Source organism: Pezoporus flaviventris, unplaced genomic scaffold, assembly GCF_033815535.1.
Source record: "Pezoporus flaviventris isolate CSIRO_AGI_PZ_B2104156 unplaced genomic scaffold, CSIRO_AGI_Pfla_v1 ptg000285l, whole genome shotgun sequence".
Lineage (NCBI taxonomy): Eukaryota > Metazoa > Chordata > Aves > Psittaciformes > Psittacidae > Pezoporus > Pezoporus flaviventris.
Genome location: NW_026892832.1, coordinates 905,716 through 924,030, shown reverse-complemented (window position 1 = coordinate 924,030; position 18,315 = coordinate 905,716). Strand labels below are relative to the sequence as shown.

The following is an 18,315-nucleotide window of genomic DNA, read 5'->3' as shown; positions in this document are numbered from 1 at the left end:
AGCACTAAGCCTATTATAGGGTTGGTACAGCAGGTTACATATAGCAGGTTGCTATATATGCATGTGTGTATATATACGTGTGTATATATACGTAAAGCAGATTGCACTTCAATTTCGTTGAAAACAGGCAGCAAGTCTCTGTAGATGTGTCTGGTAAGCTGCACCCTGAACTTAATATTGCTATCAGATACTACACCAACCAGAATAACTTTCTCAGCCTCCTGGAACTTCTTGTGGTTTGGAGAACATTTAAGGCGGAAGAGCTGTTACTAGTCATGGAAAAAGAACTGATGGAAAAACCCAGTGCAGTTATTCCATTTTTTTATACCCCAAAACTGTCTACATCAGGACTTTCACAGTGTCAGAGAAAATTCTGTTCTCTCCCATACACTGTCAAGTTCAATCAGAATGCAGCGAGGCAAATGAAGCAAGCTTTTGGAACTTAACACTATTTTTATCAGTTAACGAAAGGTTTCCAATTTTAACTGCTTTTTCTAAAGCATGGGTATTTTGAAAGACTTCTCTAATGTGGTATTTCTGAAGCTCCCAACAATATAGGAAGCTGAATGACTGCAGAAAATTGGTTTCTTCTTTTGAAAATCTTTTCTGCATAGTTATGCCAATGTTATTCCCAGCTAAAAGAGAGAAACAAACTATATGCTACTCAACTTGCATTATGTAAATTACAATTAATACTTCCACTTTAATTAGCAGGTGATGAAAAAAACCTTGAAAATTTCAAAAGGCAAACCAACACCAGAAGTAATCTGCAGTGTACTCTGAAAAGTTCTGTTGCTGATAAAGTGTATTACCAAACACACATGGAAATAACCAGACAGAAAGCAGAAGACATTTAATGACTATTGTATTCTAAATTGGCAATCTAAAAACATAACCCCCACTTTTCCCTTTTCTTTTTTGACTTTCAGATTAGAGGAGAGATAAGCAAACAAGAAAGAAGCAATTTTGCCTTCATTCTGGTAACTGAATCATTGGATTCATTTTCTTTGCTTTAGAAAATCACTGTTAGGCAAGCTAACCAATTTTTCCAATCCAAAACAAATTTCAGTACTTTCTTCTTGTTTCTTGTTTACATTAATAAGCATCTAGTGAATTAGTTTATTAATAAACTTCTCATGAATCTGCCAAGATGACACACAGTTAATACACCATTTGGCCCATACTGCCTGTGAGCAGCATGCATTGTGCTACTGTCTTAAGATACCGAGTGGAAACATTCCCCTGCTGCAGGTTTCCAAAAAATGTTACTTATTCTAAATCATTTAATATTTTGAGGTTTGTCAGGTTCCATGACTTCTTTGAAAGTCTGTGTCAGCGATCAAAAAACGTTCTGTCAGGAAACACCACACTTATACATATGCTCAGAAATACAGAAACTTAGTAAGCATGCCAAACAAGTTCAGATGCTAAGTATAGGAAAATAAGTGGACAATTTTCTTTCAGCTAGTGATTTCAGATGCATGGTCCTACACTACACCCCTACACTCCACCCTCTTCTGATTCATGTGGCTACCCAGGGTCCACATCTATGCACTACATGTTCTTACATGTTCCCTGAAACAGTACAAAAAATAGGGCAGCTTGGATTATCCATCATGTCACTAATAATAAAGCCAGATGAGATCTGGCCATGTGTCTATAGATCATCTCTACAGCACAAATCTTTACCCTGTCAGCTGTGACAGTAACACTGCCTACGCTCATGTGAAATTAAATTTTTCTTATCCCTTTTTTCACTGTTATCTGGAACAAAGACCAGTTCACTGCCTAAGCTGTCTTTACCATGGAGAAAAATGTCTAAAGAACCTTAGAATCCTTCTCATCAATCAGGCTGATTTCAGCCTCCAATACAGTCAGCTGTTGGGATCCTCCTCACTGGCAGAATAGGAGAGACTGAAAAGTCCTTCATGAGGGTAAATGTTCTGAGCAACAACTAAAACATCAGTGTGTTACCACCACTGTTCTCAGACTAAAGCGAAAACATGGCACTGCACCAGCTACTAGGAAGGAGAAAAATAACTGTTACAGCTGAATCCAGGACAAGCAGTCAATGACCAAATCTTCAAGAAACCGTATCTTACAGACAGGCTTCTGAAAACACCTGGGATTTCAGTCAGGTTTGTTTTAAGATACAAAGATGTCTTCAGTGAGAAGTGCTGCATGTCTCTTACTTTCACATTTCCTTTTTAGGTGATTGATAAAGTGCTACAAATCTATATTATGTCCTGAAAGTATGTTCTTCCTATTAAATGGATACCACCACCTTCCAAGAAAAGAAATTCCATGATTTTGTCAACTCAAAACATCAGATGGAATCCTCATCTTGAAGATAAGAGTAAATACTTTTGTTCAGCAGACACTCTTCCTGAGAGAAGAATCACCAGGTATGTTGCTGCTAATATTAAATAACTGATCAACCAATTATGGCAGTTACAAGCTTTTGCAAGAAAGAGAAAGATTGCACCATCACACTGTTAGAGTTTCAGCCCTTGTCAACAGTGGTGAGGAGATACGGCAGTATTTGGGATGCTCTGCCTGCCCTAAGTATATCTCACATGCTGACAATCTGCTGATAAAACAAAATAACCTTCAGCCAACAAAGAATGACAACAAAACGCATACAGGAAGAAGCGGGAGAAACTGTACGATGTGTCTTAATATTTTTTTTCATATATATATTTTTGGTGTGCATTCTTTTTTAATGTATATATTTTTAATATATATATTTGCTGTACATTCCTGTCTTCCTTACCTGTCAAGATAAAAGTACTAGTGATCAAAGCATATGCATGACAGCTAAATACTAGCTGTGTCAGTAAACTTTCATGATAAAATTAGAAGTCAATTCATACTGGATAAATAAACAAAGGAATTTACCTCTCTTTTTCTAGCTCTTCTAAATAACCAGTGCTTTCTCTGCTTCCATTCATAAATCCTCTTCTTGGAAATGATCCCATGGGAACAGGACTGCACTCTCCTGAACGGCTTGACACAGACCCTTCCCGGCTCCCAGATGAATGCACGGAAACCTTTGGCCGTAACCTCACTCCAGGGAAGCTGGTACTTTCCAAGTTTAGTTCTGGATAATAAAGAGCAAACATTTCCAGAGCTGATGTTCAACAGCATGAATCTGAAAGATCTTTGCCATCTTAATTTCTTCTTTCCTACAGAAATCTATGATTTTTTGATGGAAAAATTTTGCATGGATATCAGAAGAACATAATGTGAAAAAAAAAATCTTGATGGTACACATTTGAGCAGATGACCAAACTGCAATCTTGACAACCAGAAGAGTATCTCCACACAAGCCTGCCTGCCTCTTGCCCAGAGAACCTATGGAATGGACAAGAGTTTTGCAGAAATGTCATATGAACTGTTCCTCTGGCCCACTTCCTAATAGTTTCCTTCTTAGAGATCCTGCAGATGCTTCACTGTCTCGTAAATGATGACAGTACTGTTCACAACAGGGCCCTTAAATATATACATCTGCTGTGGTATTTCTAGTTCAGTAGTAGGTACAATGGATGCATACAGAAAGTTAGCAGTCTGGGCTTGCTCTGCACATCCATGTAATCTGATGATACACATTCCAGAATCTGCTCTAGGGAAGGGGGCTTCAGTTTACAGCATGACAGATACAGTTCCAGTAATATGATATGGAGAGGGCAGGGCATGCAAACAATTTTAGACAATTGGTGAAACTAATCCATTAACTTAAACAATTTATCTTTTCTTTCTGAAGAACTGCATGAAATGTAAGTTCCATCAAAAGCAATTTATATGAAGCTCTAGGTTAACAGTAGTAAAAGCATAAAAGCAGCAAAGAACACTTTTTTTTTTTTGAGAGTGTGTCTAAAAATGCTTGGTGAAAATAAGAGGCACTGAGACTATGCCCAACCATCAAAATCAGTGCTGGAATGAAGATGCAGCTCAGTTAGAAAACTTCATCCCAAAGAAAAAGTAACAGAAGAACAAATTAACCCACTTAAAACATAATTCTAGATTTAGATTTACCTTTAAGTCGTTCCAGTAAGTCAATTTGTCCAGAAGATGCCATTGCCTCATCTTCAATACTTCCTTGTAGCTGTTTCAGCACCTCCTGTAAGAAACTGAGCTTAATTAAGGAATCTTTACAATAATACACCTTACTCTGTCCTCAAGGGCACATTTATGTAACAGCTATTTTGATACTCATGTAAACTTTATTTCATGTGAGCAGTGATCAACTGTCATAATTTTGTCATCATGTATGTTCTACTGTGTTTCCCCAAGCACTGTCACACTATAAAGTATATCCTGAATAATTAATCCTCTCCGGTAGCCCAGTCTATTTGTTGTTTTATTTAAAAGCTCTTCTCAAACTGAATGCCAGTTATTTCAAATTTACAAATGAAGAAATAGATGTACAGCATAATTAGTCAAATTTCTCCACCAATGTATCAAAAATTAGTCTTGTAAAAATAAAATTTGGATACATAACTAAAAGCTACAAAAGTATCTTCAAATCCACACTTTTAAAACCTCAAAGATACGAGAGCAGAAGTAGTCCCCAGGATTTATTATCTCTGAGGCCCCAGCACAACTGTAAGTAAGCACACAAAGTCATTATTCTTACTGCTACCATCTTTGCATCTATGAGGAAAAGACTTGGGATTTCCTATGGTGCCCTACTATTTGGTTTATTACTACTAGTACTACCACCACCCCTACAAGAGATTTATGAATCCTTCCTGCAGCTGAAGCTTCAAAGCCAAGAATATTATTGTGTGCTATTCACACTATGTATGATAAAATGATAGCTGAAGGAACATACTTATAAAGCACAAAAAGATTCGCAGTAAACAATGACTACTACAGTAAAAGAGGCCTGCAATCCCGCAGGTCCCTAATGCTCAATGGCCTAAATCCAGGTAGAAAATTAAATGCAAGTTAGTGAATGCCTTTTCTGTACCACAACGGCAGATACATCAATAGCAAGAACAAATTCAAAAGACTGGTGCAAAGGCAAAAAGCCTTTACTGGAATTTAAAATACCATGTTTCATACTGTAGCATGGAAAATATTTTTAGAAGCAGCAACAGTCAGGAAACGAAAACAATTCTGAATAATGAAAGGTACTCCCATACTTTTCATACATAGATTCTATGCCCAGAATTGTGCTTCTGGTCAGATCTGAAAACTAAGTTTAGACAATTTCAAAAGATTCTCCAAACAAAAGATCACTGTTTTGCTCTTTTAAGAACCTACCATACCTGTTTATCTCTTGCAACTTGCACAAAAGATACCTTTTAAATGCATTTTGGTTTAAATGCATTTTGCTCTTTCCAAAGAAGACAAAATGGCATCTACAAAAAGTCAACATATTCTTTAAAAATACACTACTGACCTTTTCAGTATTTGAAGTATCTGTACCATGGCGGGAAGGGGAAGAAAGTAAAAGGATTCTGAGTAAAGAACAGGGTTCTGGGGAAATATCTCCAAGCACTAGACCCAGAGGAAATGGTTGCAGCACGGTCACTACAGACACCCATGATATAATTAGGCGCTGGTACTCTTGGAAGAGGAATCCTGGAATGCAGATACACTAATTATGTTTACACTGTTTTGTGGAAATAATACTGCACATTAGAAGCAGTTTACAGCATTATTCTAAGCAAATTATTTCCTGACTTAGTAGTGACTTACTGAAAAAATATGCAAACTAAGAGCATTTATAAGGAAGGCTGCAGATTTTTTTTCTGTTCTTTCAAAGAATGCAAGTCAAATTATTTTAACGGTCACTTAAATACAACCTAGTATATCTCCTCCTACTGCAAAAGTACAGAAGAATGCTTTTGGAAATTGAACTGGCCCTATGACTCACCATTATTTTAAAAAAGTCACTGTATTCACTGTCTGTGAAGTACAGAAACAATGTCATTTTGTTACTTGGACTCTATGAATATAGTCCTGACCTTAAAACTACTTTACGGATAATAAAAAAGATCAGACCTATAAGCAAGTAACTGCAAAATCACTAAGAAAAGCACCTTAACTTATAGTACACACCCAGTACTTAGCACCCAGCTGAGTGGCAGAATTGCTTAAGGGCTGTGAATTTACTCAAACTGCTAATAAAGAAAGGAATTACAGAGAAATAACACTGCCAGATTTAAAATCCCAAGATTTAAAAGTATATTCAATTTTTTGAGAACTCTGTGTATAAATATTAACAACCACATACAGAAATGTTTTAAAAGATGGTATCCATAAAACGATTTTCTTTTTTTTAGACGGATATATCTCCTTTGGCAGGAAAAGGAGCACTGGTAACAATTCACACAAGTCACAGACATTTGGTCTTCTGTATACACTACTTGCTCCCTGCCTTGAACAGTGTAAGTCTTATTACTTGTCTGCACTTTCCTGAAAGTTTGTGTATTCAGATAATGCCAAAATGCATGAAAATCATCATGATAATTAAATACAAAAAATCACTAGCTGTAGTATGCCAGATACATCCACAGACCAGTATCAGCTGAAATTTACTAATCTTTTAAAGGTAAACATCAGTCTATATTTTAAAAGACTTCTAATAAAAGCTATTGTATCAATCATTTTCTAATAAGACACTCTTCATAGCTGTTTCTCCTTTTCAGCTAGTAACTATACTTGGGCCCATATGAAGAAACATTCCTATCATACACCCACACCCCCCTTTGTGCCTCTTTCAATGTTTGCAAACAAACACAAATTGAGTTATCCTTCATTCTGGTTTCTCTAGGTGAGGCCTACCTTTGCTACTACATTTACAACATTTGCGTATAAAAACATCTTTAACTGCACAGATATAGAAAATTTCAGATAGTAAACAAGCATCAAAGTTAGCAACATATAGCATGGGAATGTGCATACTGAATGACTGAGAACTATTATTTTTAACCACATCAGCAGTGTTTTTAAATGAGAATATTGATGGAACATCTGTACTCATATTTTAGTGTAACATGCTGAAAACTTTACATACAATTTCACTCTAAACTGGAAGTGATTTTTGAAGTTCAAGCCACTGCTGCACATTGATTCAAGTATTATTTAAAAGGGCAGAAAAAAAGATAACATATACTAGAAGTACATCCATCACCCAAACTCAAGGAAAGACTTAGATGCTGAAACAGTATGATGAACGGACAGCACAGTAATATTTTCTATGCATTTACAGGTATCATAAACTTAAGTTCAAGGTCTTACATGACCCTTCCTAAACACAGAACCACAGAATCACTTGTGTTGGAAGGGACCTCTGGAGATCATCCAGTCCAACCCCCCTGCAAAGCCAGGGCCGCCTGGAGCGGGTTACACAGGAATGTTTTGAATGTCTCCAGAGAGGGAGACTCCACAACCTCCCCAGGCAGCCTGTTTCAGTGCTCTGCCACTCTCAGCCTAAAGAGTTCTTCCTCATGTCGAGGTGAAACTTATTGGTTTAGTTGATGGCCATTGCTCCTTGTGCTGTCACAGGGCACCACTGAGAGGAGTCCTGGAGTCATCTTCCTGGCACCTGCCTTTGAGATATTTATATGCAATACTGAGATCCCTTCTCAGTCTTGTCTCCTCCAGACTATAAACAGGCCCAGCTCCTGCAATCTCTTCTCGTAAGAGATGGTCCAGACCCCTGCTCATCCTTGTGGCCCTCTACTGGACTCTCTCCAGCAGCTCCTTGCCTTTCTTGTACTAAGGAGCCCAGAATTGGACACAGTTCACCAGCTGTGGCCTCTCCAGGGTTGAGCAGAGTGAGGGTCACCTCCCTTGGCCTGCTGGCCACACTCAGTGCAGCCCAGGACACTACTGTCTCTCCTGGCCACAAGGGCACACTGCCAGCTCATGATCAACTTGTCACCCACCAGTACTCCCAGGTCCTTCTCAGGTGAACTGCTCTCTGGCAGGTCAAGCCCAGCCTGTGTTGGTACTTTGGGTTCATCTTCCCCAGGTTCAGTACCCTACACTTGCCCTTGTTGAATCTCATTAGGTTTCTCTCTGCCTAATTCTTCAGCCTACTGAGGTCAAGCTGAATGGCAGCACAGCCTTCAGGTATATCAGGGGGATTTATTTACTGTTCTGCCCTCATCAACCCATCTTGCCATGTCATCATAAAAGGCTGATAGGAACTTAATTATATGAAATTTGAATTACTGGAGCTTAATATGACCTTGATATAATGCTATCACACATGGTAAAAGACTCTCCGGGGCTTGGCGAGAGCTATGGAAGAGGCCCTTTATTCCTATGCATTCTGGCAAATTACACTGGTGCTTAATCAAGCTTGGTGAGAGCCTTCCAAATTGCCAAGCAATTGCTCTGATTGCTCAACCCAAATTACAACAGCAATGATGACAGCACTGCTGACTGAGGTGAAACCATGGAGCAATGTAACTATTAACCTTGCAGAAAGAGGAAAGCACTTATTATGTAAAAAGATGATGTTCGTTTTAATCTCAAACAATATCACTTTCTGACAGAAAAATATACACTTGGTGCCATCACGATCAAGAGCTGTCACTTGCTGTAACTACTGTATTTAGTTTTTAGCACAAGCCCACTGACAGATCAACTACTTCAGCTACCTAATCATGGGACTTACTCTGAGAAAGCTGCTCTACTGAAGTCCACTTCTCAGAGAAAGGGAAAAGCATCCCTGACCACAGGCTAGCCAAGCGGGTGAAGGCAGCTTTAAACTAAAGTTGCTGGGGGACAGGAACCTCAATCCATCCTGCTTCTATCAGTCTGCTGCGGGTGCCAGCAAGAGATGCCCAGAAATTGGGGAGTAATCACAGGTTAGAAAGCAAGCGCATGAAGAGCAGTACAAAGGACTTCCAGCTATTCCAGCCAAGGACATTAAAGGCAACAAGAAAAACTTCTACAGGTACATTGGGAATACAGGAAGAAAATGAAAAATGTGGCTCCCCTCTGGAAGGAAATGAGAGACCTGGTCACACAGGACATGGAAAAGACCAAAATGCTCAATGGTCTTCACCAGCAACAGCTCCAGCCACACTGCCCAAGTCACAGAAGCCAAATTCAAGTACTGGGAGAATGAAGAACCACCTGCTGCAGGAGAGGATCAGGTTCAAGAACATCTAAGTAACCTGACCGTGCACCTGGTGGTCCATGGGACCTGATGAGATGCATCCACAGGTCCTGATGAAACTGGTGGATGAAGTTGCCAAGGAATTATCTGTCATATTTGAGAAGTTGTGTCAGTCTAGTGAAGTTCCCGCTGCCTGGAAAAGGGATAACATAAACTTTTTAGAAAGGGGAAAAAGAAAGACCCAAGGAACTACAGGACAGCCAGTCTCAACTCTGTTCCTGGCAAGAGCATGGAGGAGATCCTCTACTGTCACCAAAGTCAGAAAACTCTTTAATACCAATGTAGCATTAACAAGCAGGCATTATTTATTGCAGCGCCAGATGCGCAGGGGATACTTCTGCCTAATGCGCATGCCAATTCTTACAGGTTTCTTGCTTCTAAGCACTGATCTCATACATATACACTATAATTCGTAGAAATCTCATACATGTTATAATTTTTTCCCAGAACCAATTAACACAGGTTACTACCCCCTACAGCATGTGCAGCTTGAGTGAGGGCCCCAAGGGTCTATGGTTGGCTTCTCTTACCTTGTTCTGACTTTCTGAGGAACGGTTCCCAGTTCAATGAGCTGAACAGACAAAGAATATTCTTCACCCTTTGTCTTGTTTCTTCTTGACATATATATGGTTATGCTTAAGGTTCAACTTGGCTGTTTGCTTCAGCTAACCATCAGTAAAACGAGTCTTCTATCAACATGACATAGGGTGATGGTTCTAAACTAAAAGAGGGGATTCAGGCTGGATGTGAGAAATAAATTCTTTGCAATGAGGGTGGTAAAACAATGGCACTGGTTGCCTAGAGAGGTCGTGGATGGATGCGCCATCCTTGGAGAAATTCAAGGCCAGGCTGGATGTGGTTCTGGGCAACCTGACCTAGCTGAAGATGTGCCTGTTCACCGCAGGTGCGCTGGTGTCCTGGGTTCAGCAGTAGCAGTCATTTTTTTCTCCTTCTTAGTAGCTGGTGCAGTGCTGTGTTTTTTGACTTTCAGCCTCCACACAACACTGATATCACGGATGTTTTCAGTTGTTGCTCAGTAATGTTTACTCTGACCAAGGACTTTCTGAGTCTCATGCTCTGCCAGGGAGGAGGGGAAGCTGGGAGGAAGCAGACAGGACACCTGACCCAAACTAGCCAAAGAGGTATTCCATACCACAGCACGTCATGCCCGGGATGTAACTGGGAGTTACATGACTGCTGCTGCTGAACCCACTACAGCTGGACTAGATGAGCTTTTAAGGTCCCTTGCAACCCAAACTGTTCTATGATTCTACATTAAAAATCAAATCTTTTATTCCATTTTCAGTCCAATTTGGATTCTGGTAGAATCCTTAAAATCACAAAGATCATGCTAAAAATATTACTTTTTGTGAAATCAAAGCAACAGATTTAAAAAGACACAAATCAAACACAATATAATGCCCCTGCTGCTTCATTTTTGCTTATATAAATTCACTGATATTTTAAATCTGTTGTTTCTAAGATTATAACTGACTTATAACCACATTTTTCCTCACATGAGCTTAAAAAGAATTATTTGCAAATGTCTAACTGTATTAATTCTGCAGTGACTGAAAAGAACTACTGCCCAGAATTCATCATTTGACACGATTTGTAAAAATCAGTTCATCTTATGGTAGTTTCTTCCACTCCCACATTAGAATTTCTCAAATGACTAATACACATTAGTATCTTCAAGATTACTTTTATTTTTAGAGGATCTATCCATTGCATTATCAAATAGGTATAATGTGAAATTTCTACAGCTAGCTGATTCATTACTGTGCATAACAAAGGCAGTCAGCTTGTAATGATTTTTTTAATCTGTATTATTTCAGAATATAAAACATAATTCATTGATAACACATTCAATATATAAAAAATAATAAAACATTGAATGCAAAATACATCTTATTATTGAATCAAAATATTTTGGTAGGTTGTACTGGATGTAATTGGATTTTGAGCACTGTCCGTCTTGAATGCACAGTGCTATGTGAAGTCTGTATCTCAATTCTCATTGAATTCATTCCTACTAGATCAGCTGTCTCCAGACCATTTCTGAAGGTTATTGCAGTCATGCGATTTCCATGAACTATGTGACCGTAGTGAGATCACCCCTCATTCAAGGTTCAGCAAAAAAATCCAGCTGAGAGGGCAGGGTTTTAGATTAAACACTGTCAAAAAAAAAAAAAATCGGGGGGGGGGGGGGCAGTTTTGGGGTTTGGATTCCCCACCCCCACCCCCTGACTGTATTTTGGTCAAGCAGTAACTTTCAAGAGAAATACCTGGCTCTCAGATTCTCTGTATATGAGGATCTGAGAATCTGTGTTTAAAGACCTCATTTACAGGGGTAAAATAGAAAACAACACAATTTTATGCCTGGGCATATTTCTATTCACTGTGACCACTGAGCATGCTAACTTTAAAAGGTTTTTTTAGTAGAATAGGTGAAATTGTATCAGGATGTACAAAAGAGCTGACAAAATCGGGGTGCACTGTCTACCTTAAAGCTGTCGTTTCCCTAATGTCTGAATGTGCAAACCCAAATAAAATGCCTTTTTTTTTTTTTCACCTAAAAGGGAAAAAAAAAACCCTCTATTGTCCATACTACTACTTTTTTTGTAGTTTATTTCTATCACATGTTTGTGATGTTGTGACAGCAGCAGAGTACAGATCTGGGGGTCAGATTCATTGCAATGCCCACACCACTGTAAACTGACACAAACAAGAACAGCACAAAAATTTCTTTAATTTCTGCTTTCGATTCATTGATTCCTTCCCACAGCTTCCTTCTCAAAAGGAAGGAAACTTTGTATATAAACTCCTCATTTACCACTGCACCTTGAGCTGTACTTCAAAACTTCTTCATTTCCATTTAGTGTCTGCTGTAATTTATGTTCATGCCTAAAGCCCTGCTAAAGCTGGGCCACACAAAAGTCAGTGAAGTATGAAAGAAGTCAAGACAAAGCCTCTGTGTCCCAGACAGAGCATGTATCAAAACAAGCTTTAAAAAAAATGGAAGTTTAGAGAAGAGAATGAAAACAAGCTCTGTTAAATCAGCAAAGTGCACAGTACCATGCAAAACCTAAGAGCCAGGAGCACAAAGTACAAAAAGCTCCCTTAAATTTGGCCACATCAGACAGAACACTGAAAAATCAGACAGATAAAATGAAGTTGACTCATTAGACTTGGCTGGAAGATGCACGGAAACAATGCAAGGACAAGGGCAGATTTAAGAGAGGCACCATTTTCTGTCATACACTACTTGCATGGCAATGAGCAAATGAAGAGCATGCTAGAAAGTTCTCATCAGTTGGTGAAACACAGGCTAATTAAGGAAAATTAATGTTCCACTGCTGCTAGCAGCAAGCAAAAGAAGTTTCTTTTACTACCATCTGTGTTCAGGTAAATGAGATTCTTCTCTGAATAGCTGTAAGCCAGGCATGCAGAGGCAGAACTAGGACGGTGCTAAAAAAACACATGCCAGAACTGAGGGTAACAGTAAAAAAATGGTAACGTGTCTGCTGACTCACAGCAGCAGACATAGTATTGACATCACAGGATAATCGTGATGCACTGCAACTGCTTCATAAATTCTAAGGGAACTATGGGAGCATACTGCCAACTTTAATTATCCAAATTCTCTGGGCATTTATATAATAATCTAACAACTCTGGTTTCCTAGGAAACAAAAATAAACTCACCAAAACCAGGATCCATCACCCCAAACTTAGCGCTTTTTGATGTGACAAAGTTAAAGTGCCACCTCATACCAGATTTTTTAAGTCATACGACCATACATTTTAGTCCCAGCTAACAAATTTTCACCAACAATGCTTTTCACAAATTCTTGACTACAGCATTCTCCAGGAACATAAAAAGTAACACACTGCAGAGCATGCTACTTTTCAGGTGACCAGAGCTTTGTGGTGGATCCGCTCAGACCTTTTCATTAACACATTTTGTTGAGCTCCCAAAGAAGGCTGACAAGTTTTTAAACAAAACAAAATGCTAGACTATTAAGTCAAGATAATTACATAATATTTTAATTAAAAATATAAGCCATTCAAACAAAGAAAAAATTACTTCAGGAGAGACTTCCATGGCTATTCTTTAGCCTCAGTACAATCCAGCCATGGTTTACTGCACCCTTCTGACCAGATGTGAACTGCAGAGCATTACCTGGTCTGAGGAAGGGCTCTCAATCACTGAGGAAGGGCTCTCCATCACAAATATGTAGAGGTCTCCATTTCCTACTCTGTGCAGGTTCTTTGGATGTCTTCTTCACCCACGGGCTCACAGGCTGCTGCAGATCGCATCCTTCCTTCACCCCCGACCAAAACCACCCATCTTCCAGCCTGTGGAGGCCCCTCTCACTCTCCTTCATAATCCCCTGGAGTTCTAGAACAGATGGAAATTCGTCCTCACCCACCCCGCCTTCTTAAAGGAGCATAACTCAGCTGGAGAAAACTGAACAGAACAAAGAGCAAACACTGTATTTAACACTGAGACAGACCAATATCCTCCCTCTAACAGCAGGGACCCAGTAAGTACACATGAACAAACCAAAACCTGCTTCTCATGCCTCTTGTCTCTCCTCTCCCCAGCTTTCAGCTGCCCTTGACCTGCAGACTTCCTGAAACCCCATCTCAGGTGGTACTACCTCCTTTTGGCATCAAAATGCTCCCATGGCAAAGACAATGAGAACAGAGCCTTGTTTTGTTTTGTCTTCCACTTGCTATCTGATAATGTTATTCAATGCCCCTTAGATCTGGTATTGACAGAGACAAACCATTCCCTGTCAGCATTCCTGATGTCATTTATTGTCTTTTTAGAACTCAACAACCTTCTTCCCATCCTGGTCCTCTTCCTGCTCTCTCCACCTAAAAATTACATATACGCACACAAATTTGGTAAGCAATGCAGATATCTACCTGGAGGAAGAGAAAAAAACCTAAACCACAGAACCAAAAAACAGAACAAAAGATCACTACACTTTCTTCAGTTTGAATTCTACAGTTTGACAGCACATCATTACATTTAACACACAAATAAAGAAAGATAGATAAGGAAGCAAGAGGAAACATGCTGGTAAAAAATATCAGGGGCAAAGGGGTACCTACTAACAGAAGATCTCTCTTCAACAGTAAGGTTGCCATAACACAGGATCATAAAATTGTTCGGGTTGGAAAGGACCTTAAGATCATCTAATTACAATCCTCCTGCCATAGGAAGGGATGCCTCACACTATATCATGTCACCCAAGGCTCTGCCCAACCCGGCCTTGACCACCACCAGAGATGGAGCATTCACAACTTCCTTGGGCAAGCCATTCCAGTGCCTCACCACCCTCACAGTAAGTAACTTCTTCCTTATTATCTAATCTAAACTTCCCCTGTTTAAGTTTGAACCCGTTACCCCTTGTCCTATCACTACAGTCCCTAATGAAGAGTCCCTCCCCAGCATCCTTACAGGCCCCCTTCAGATACTGGAAGGCTGCTACGAGGTCTCCATGCAGCCTTATCTTCTCCATGCTGAACAGCCCCAGCTTTTTCAGCCTGTCTTCATATGGGAGATAACCCCTGATCATCCTCATGGCCCTCCTCTGGACTTGTTCCAACAACTCCATGTCCTTTTTATGTTGAGGACACCAGAACTGCACAGAATACCCCAAGTGAGGTCTCACAAGAGCATCGATTATTGCTGTGGTTTAAGCCCAGCCAGTAACTCAGAACCATACAGCCACTTGCTCACCTTCCCCACTTTAGACTTTAAATTCTAATTTGCAAGCCCTTAGCTTATTGTAATACATTGAAATAAAAATTCTTGTGCCATTACAAAAATACCTCCTAGCACATCTTCTGTGCTTTTCAATGAGGCTCACTAAATACTGATGATCAGAGATGGCTGACTAGAATAAAGAAGGTTTTCAAGGTTAAATATCAAGAAATGGTGGCTAAGCAAATTGTATAACCATAAAATGGGGTTTGGTGAGTTAAAAGAGTCTGCTTACCTAATCAAGGAGACATCTGATAAAAGTAGTCACACATTTGAAAAAAGAGAATCATCCTTGCACTGCCATTTTAAAGCAAACCTTAGAACTTAGGCAAGGAGAATCTTATGTCGCCACAAGTGTAAACTTCTAGAAAAAAGAATGTACTTCAGCCACTAGTATACCTGATGTAAAGGATCAGCACGCTTAAATTTATCTTCTTTTTAAACTCTTACGGCTTATACATCACAAAACACTATTTCCGCAAGGTTGACGAAGAGTTCATGTCCAAGAAGTGTTAACAAATTCTCAAAATATTGCAAGCCAGCAAGTGCCTGAAGCATTCTGAACATCAATCTTGTTTTTATAAACAAACTTATGCTAACAAACTCAAAGCTGGAAGCAGTACATTTTTCAGATTTCCTCTTTTTAATGAAACAAACAAGGTACTGTAACTGGTAAGCTGCTAATTTTTTAGTCAGCCTGCTGTTCCTGAGAAGGATTTTTATATTCATCCCTTTAAAAAAGTATAAAAAGATACTAGAGAAGTTAAATTTCCATACAAAATAAAATGCAACTTAATAGTATTTAATTATAAAATCACAGTTCTAACAGGATACAAGCTTTTTCATATTCTCACAAATCCATCACAGAAACAAGTTGAGAAACAGGCACCACGGCATCTTCTTCAGTAAACTTTTTACCTTTAATTCTCATAATCTGAGTATTAATTAATCAACCGCACAAAGTATGCACAACAGTAAGTCTGAAATACTATATTCTATAGGTTTAAAACTTCTTTTGCAGAAACATTAAACTAGCTTAGCTTACAGTCTGTAAGCTAATCACAAATTAAAAATCAAAATCCTTAAAAGAACACTTGATTTTTCATTTAGCCAAAACCCCATTCCAATCTAAAGTTACAGCATCACAAGGTTTATTACCTTGCTGTCTAATTAGTGGAAGAAACCTACAAACACCATCCATGTCAAAAATACACCATTCTTCAGACCTTCAATGAATATGACAGTAACTATCTCTCTAGGACTTTGTCTTTTAAATCTGAATTCCTTCAAGCAAAACAACACCAAAAAAAAAAAAAAAAAAAACAACCCACCAAAAAAAAAAAACACCAAGAAAATTACTGAAACTAAACCAATGTTATATAATAAGGACAATGATCTGCTGAAAAACCATCCTTCACAAACAACTGTAAAAAGCCAGTGAACAGGCAGCTCATAATTTTCTGAAAAGAAGAGTTTAACCATTTCCCTGTTTCTTTACAGTGTATTTTCAGCTGGTTAGAACATTTCTCAAAAACATTCAAGGAATCCAAATCAGTTCTACTGACAGTCTCAGTTTTATTATCAATGTGTGGACACAACACAGAGGACATTAAATAAGCTGGAAGATCGTATGTCGAATATAGTTTTTAATGTACTATATGAAGATGAAAGAGGGAACATTTTACCCACAGAGCATCACATATAATAAAGACGGCTTTTTTACACAAGATAACACGCATTACTCATTTACTGAAAGATCAAAGCACTTAAAGAGTGAGTGTAGAAATCAAGCATGACATTCTTTCACTACAACTTGAGTAACTGAAGTTAAGTTGCATGTACCTGTTTCCCACAGATTTTGTACGTGGAAAAATGGTGATATGAATTAGCTACAACACTAAAACCCAAACCAAACCAAAACCCCACACCCTTAACAGAAAAATCCTTTTGTTTTACAAGAACCAAGCATGAGAGTCTGACAAAAAGTTGTCTACATTTACACGCACGAAGTAGCATAACTGACACTAGACTGCTTTTTGTCTCTTCATGAATTTTATGGGTTTCAAATTCCAATCAAACTCTGTTCATATTTTTCCTAAATTTGTCCACAGTCTGTGTTTTATGCAGTTATTGTTACTATCTACATCTAGACACGGAACGTTTTTTCTTCTTTTATAGGCCAACACTGTTATTTCATTGACCATCAAACAGCATATCTGCTGATTCAGAGAGAACATTCTATCCTACCGAACTGCCGTACTTCATCTAACAGTAAGCCAATAGCCACAACTGAATTTCCCAAATCAGTCAGAATACTCTGAGGGATTTCTTCTGTTTGAACAGTGAATTCCTAGGACAACACAAATTAGAAAACAAAGTGGATGCAGTTCTGCTATTCATTTTGGCACCCCCAAAATCTTTCTATCACATCTATCTTTGCTTATCCATCATGCTGTTTCCTGGCCAGCAAATGGACAGCTTTCACTCTTAAAGATGAAATTTAGCTTTAAACACGAAGCATTCAGACATTGTTCTTACATAGGTCAGTGGCAGTTTATAATAAACATATGTGCAAGATGAGCTCATGATAAGCTTTTAATTCCAATATGATTAGGGAGTGATTATAAAGATGAGACACAATTAAACAATATTTTAACACTACTGCTTCCAAAATGAACTTCTTTAAAGACATAATATTGCCTTTAAAATGCCCTTCCTAACCACTGCCTTTCACAACTGATTAAAGGCAAAAGAGACACAAGCAAACACATTAACTGTCCAAAGAATCACTGTGCGACATTTCTGCACTAGCCCACAGATCAAAATTCATGGTGCAAGAACAGTGATGTTTGCCACAAAACCAAAGCTTGTTTTGCCCACTGCTCCCCTTCTCCCACTTGTATTTGGGATTCTATTCAGTGGAAGGGGCTGCTAAGACTCTGCGACACTGAAATGCTCCCAAAGAATCATTTTTTTCCAAAGTATTTGGAGTTTTAACTGTGCATATGGTAGCCAAAGGGCTTTCAATCTCATTGCTCTGGTTCTTCTAATTACTTTTTTTTGTAATTATCCCTAATTATGGTACTGGAACTATATAAACCATGCTGTCTCTTTCAGTGGAACAAAGCCACTGCATGCTTTCTGCAAAAGTTGCAAACCAAAAATTATCTCTCAACTTGAGAGAATCCTGCAATGATCCCCATCTGACTTCATCCACAGACTCCAAAATCATTCCCATATCATCCTTCTGGTTCAAGTCAAGTCAAAGCTGGTTTTCAACCTTTTCCAAACACATCTGAAACAAACAAGGGAAAGAAACAGCTTCTTGGTTCAGGTGCAGGAGCAAGCACTCTTGAGGAACACAGCTGATTAGGATTTCTCCACAGATC

At 38.8% G+C, this 18,315-nt stretch overlaps 1 protein-coding gene across 9 annotated transcripts in view; it reads right to left on the bottom strand.

Annotated features, from left to right (window-relative positions):
- Window positions 1–18,315, bottom strand: part of APC (APC regulator of WNT signaling pathway) — an 84,337-nt gene that overhangs the window by 29,544 nt on the left and 36,478 nt on the right. For all 9 annotated transcript variants that reach the window (XM_061443062.1, XM_061443065.1, XM_061443064.1 and 6 more), the window contains exons 3-4: window positions 4,036–4,120; window positions 2,899–3,100 (exon numbers count right to left, since the gene is read on the bottom strand). In XM_061443062.1, coding sequence (XP_061299046.1) covers window positions 2,899–3,100; window positions 4,036–4,120 — 287 coding nt within the window. The remainder of the gene's footprint in view (window positions 1–2,898; window positions 3,101–4,035; window positions 4,121–18,315) is intronic.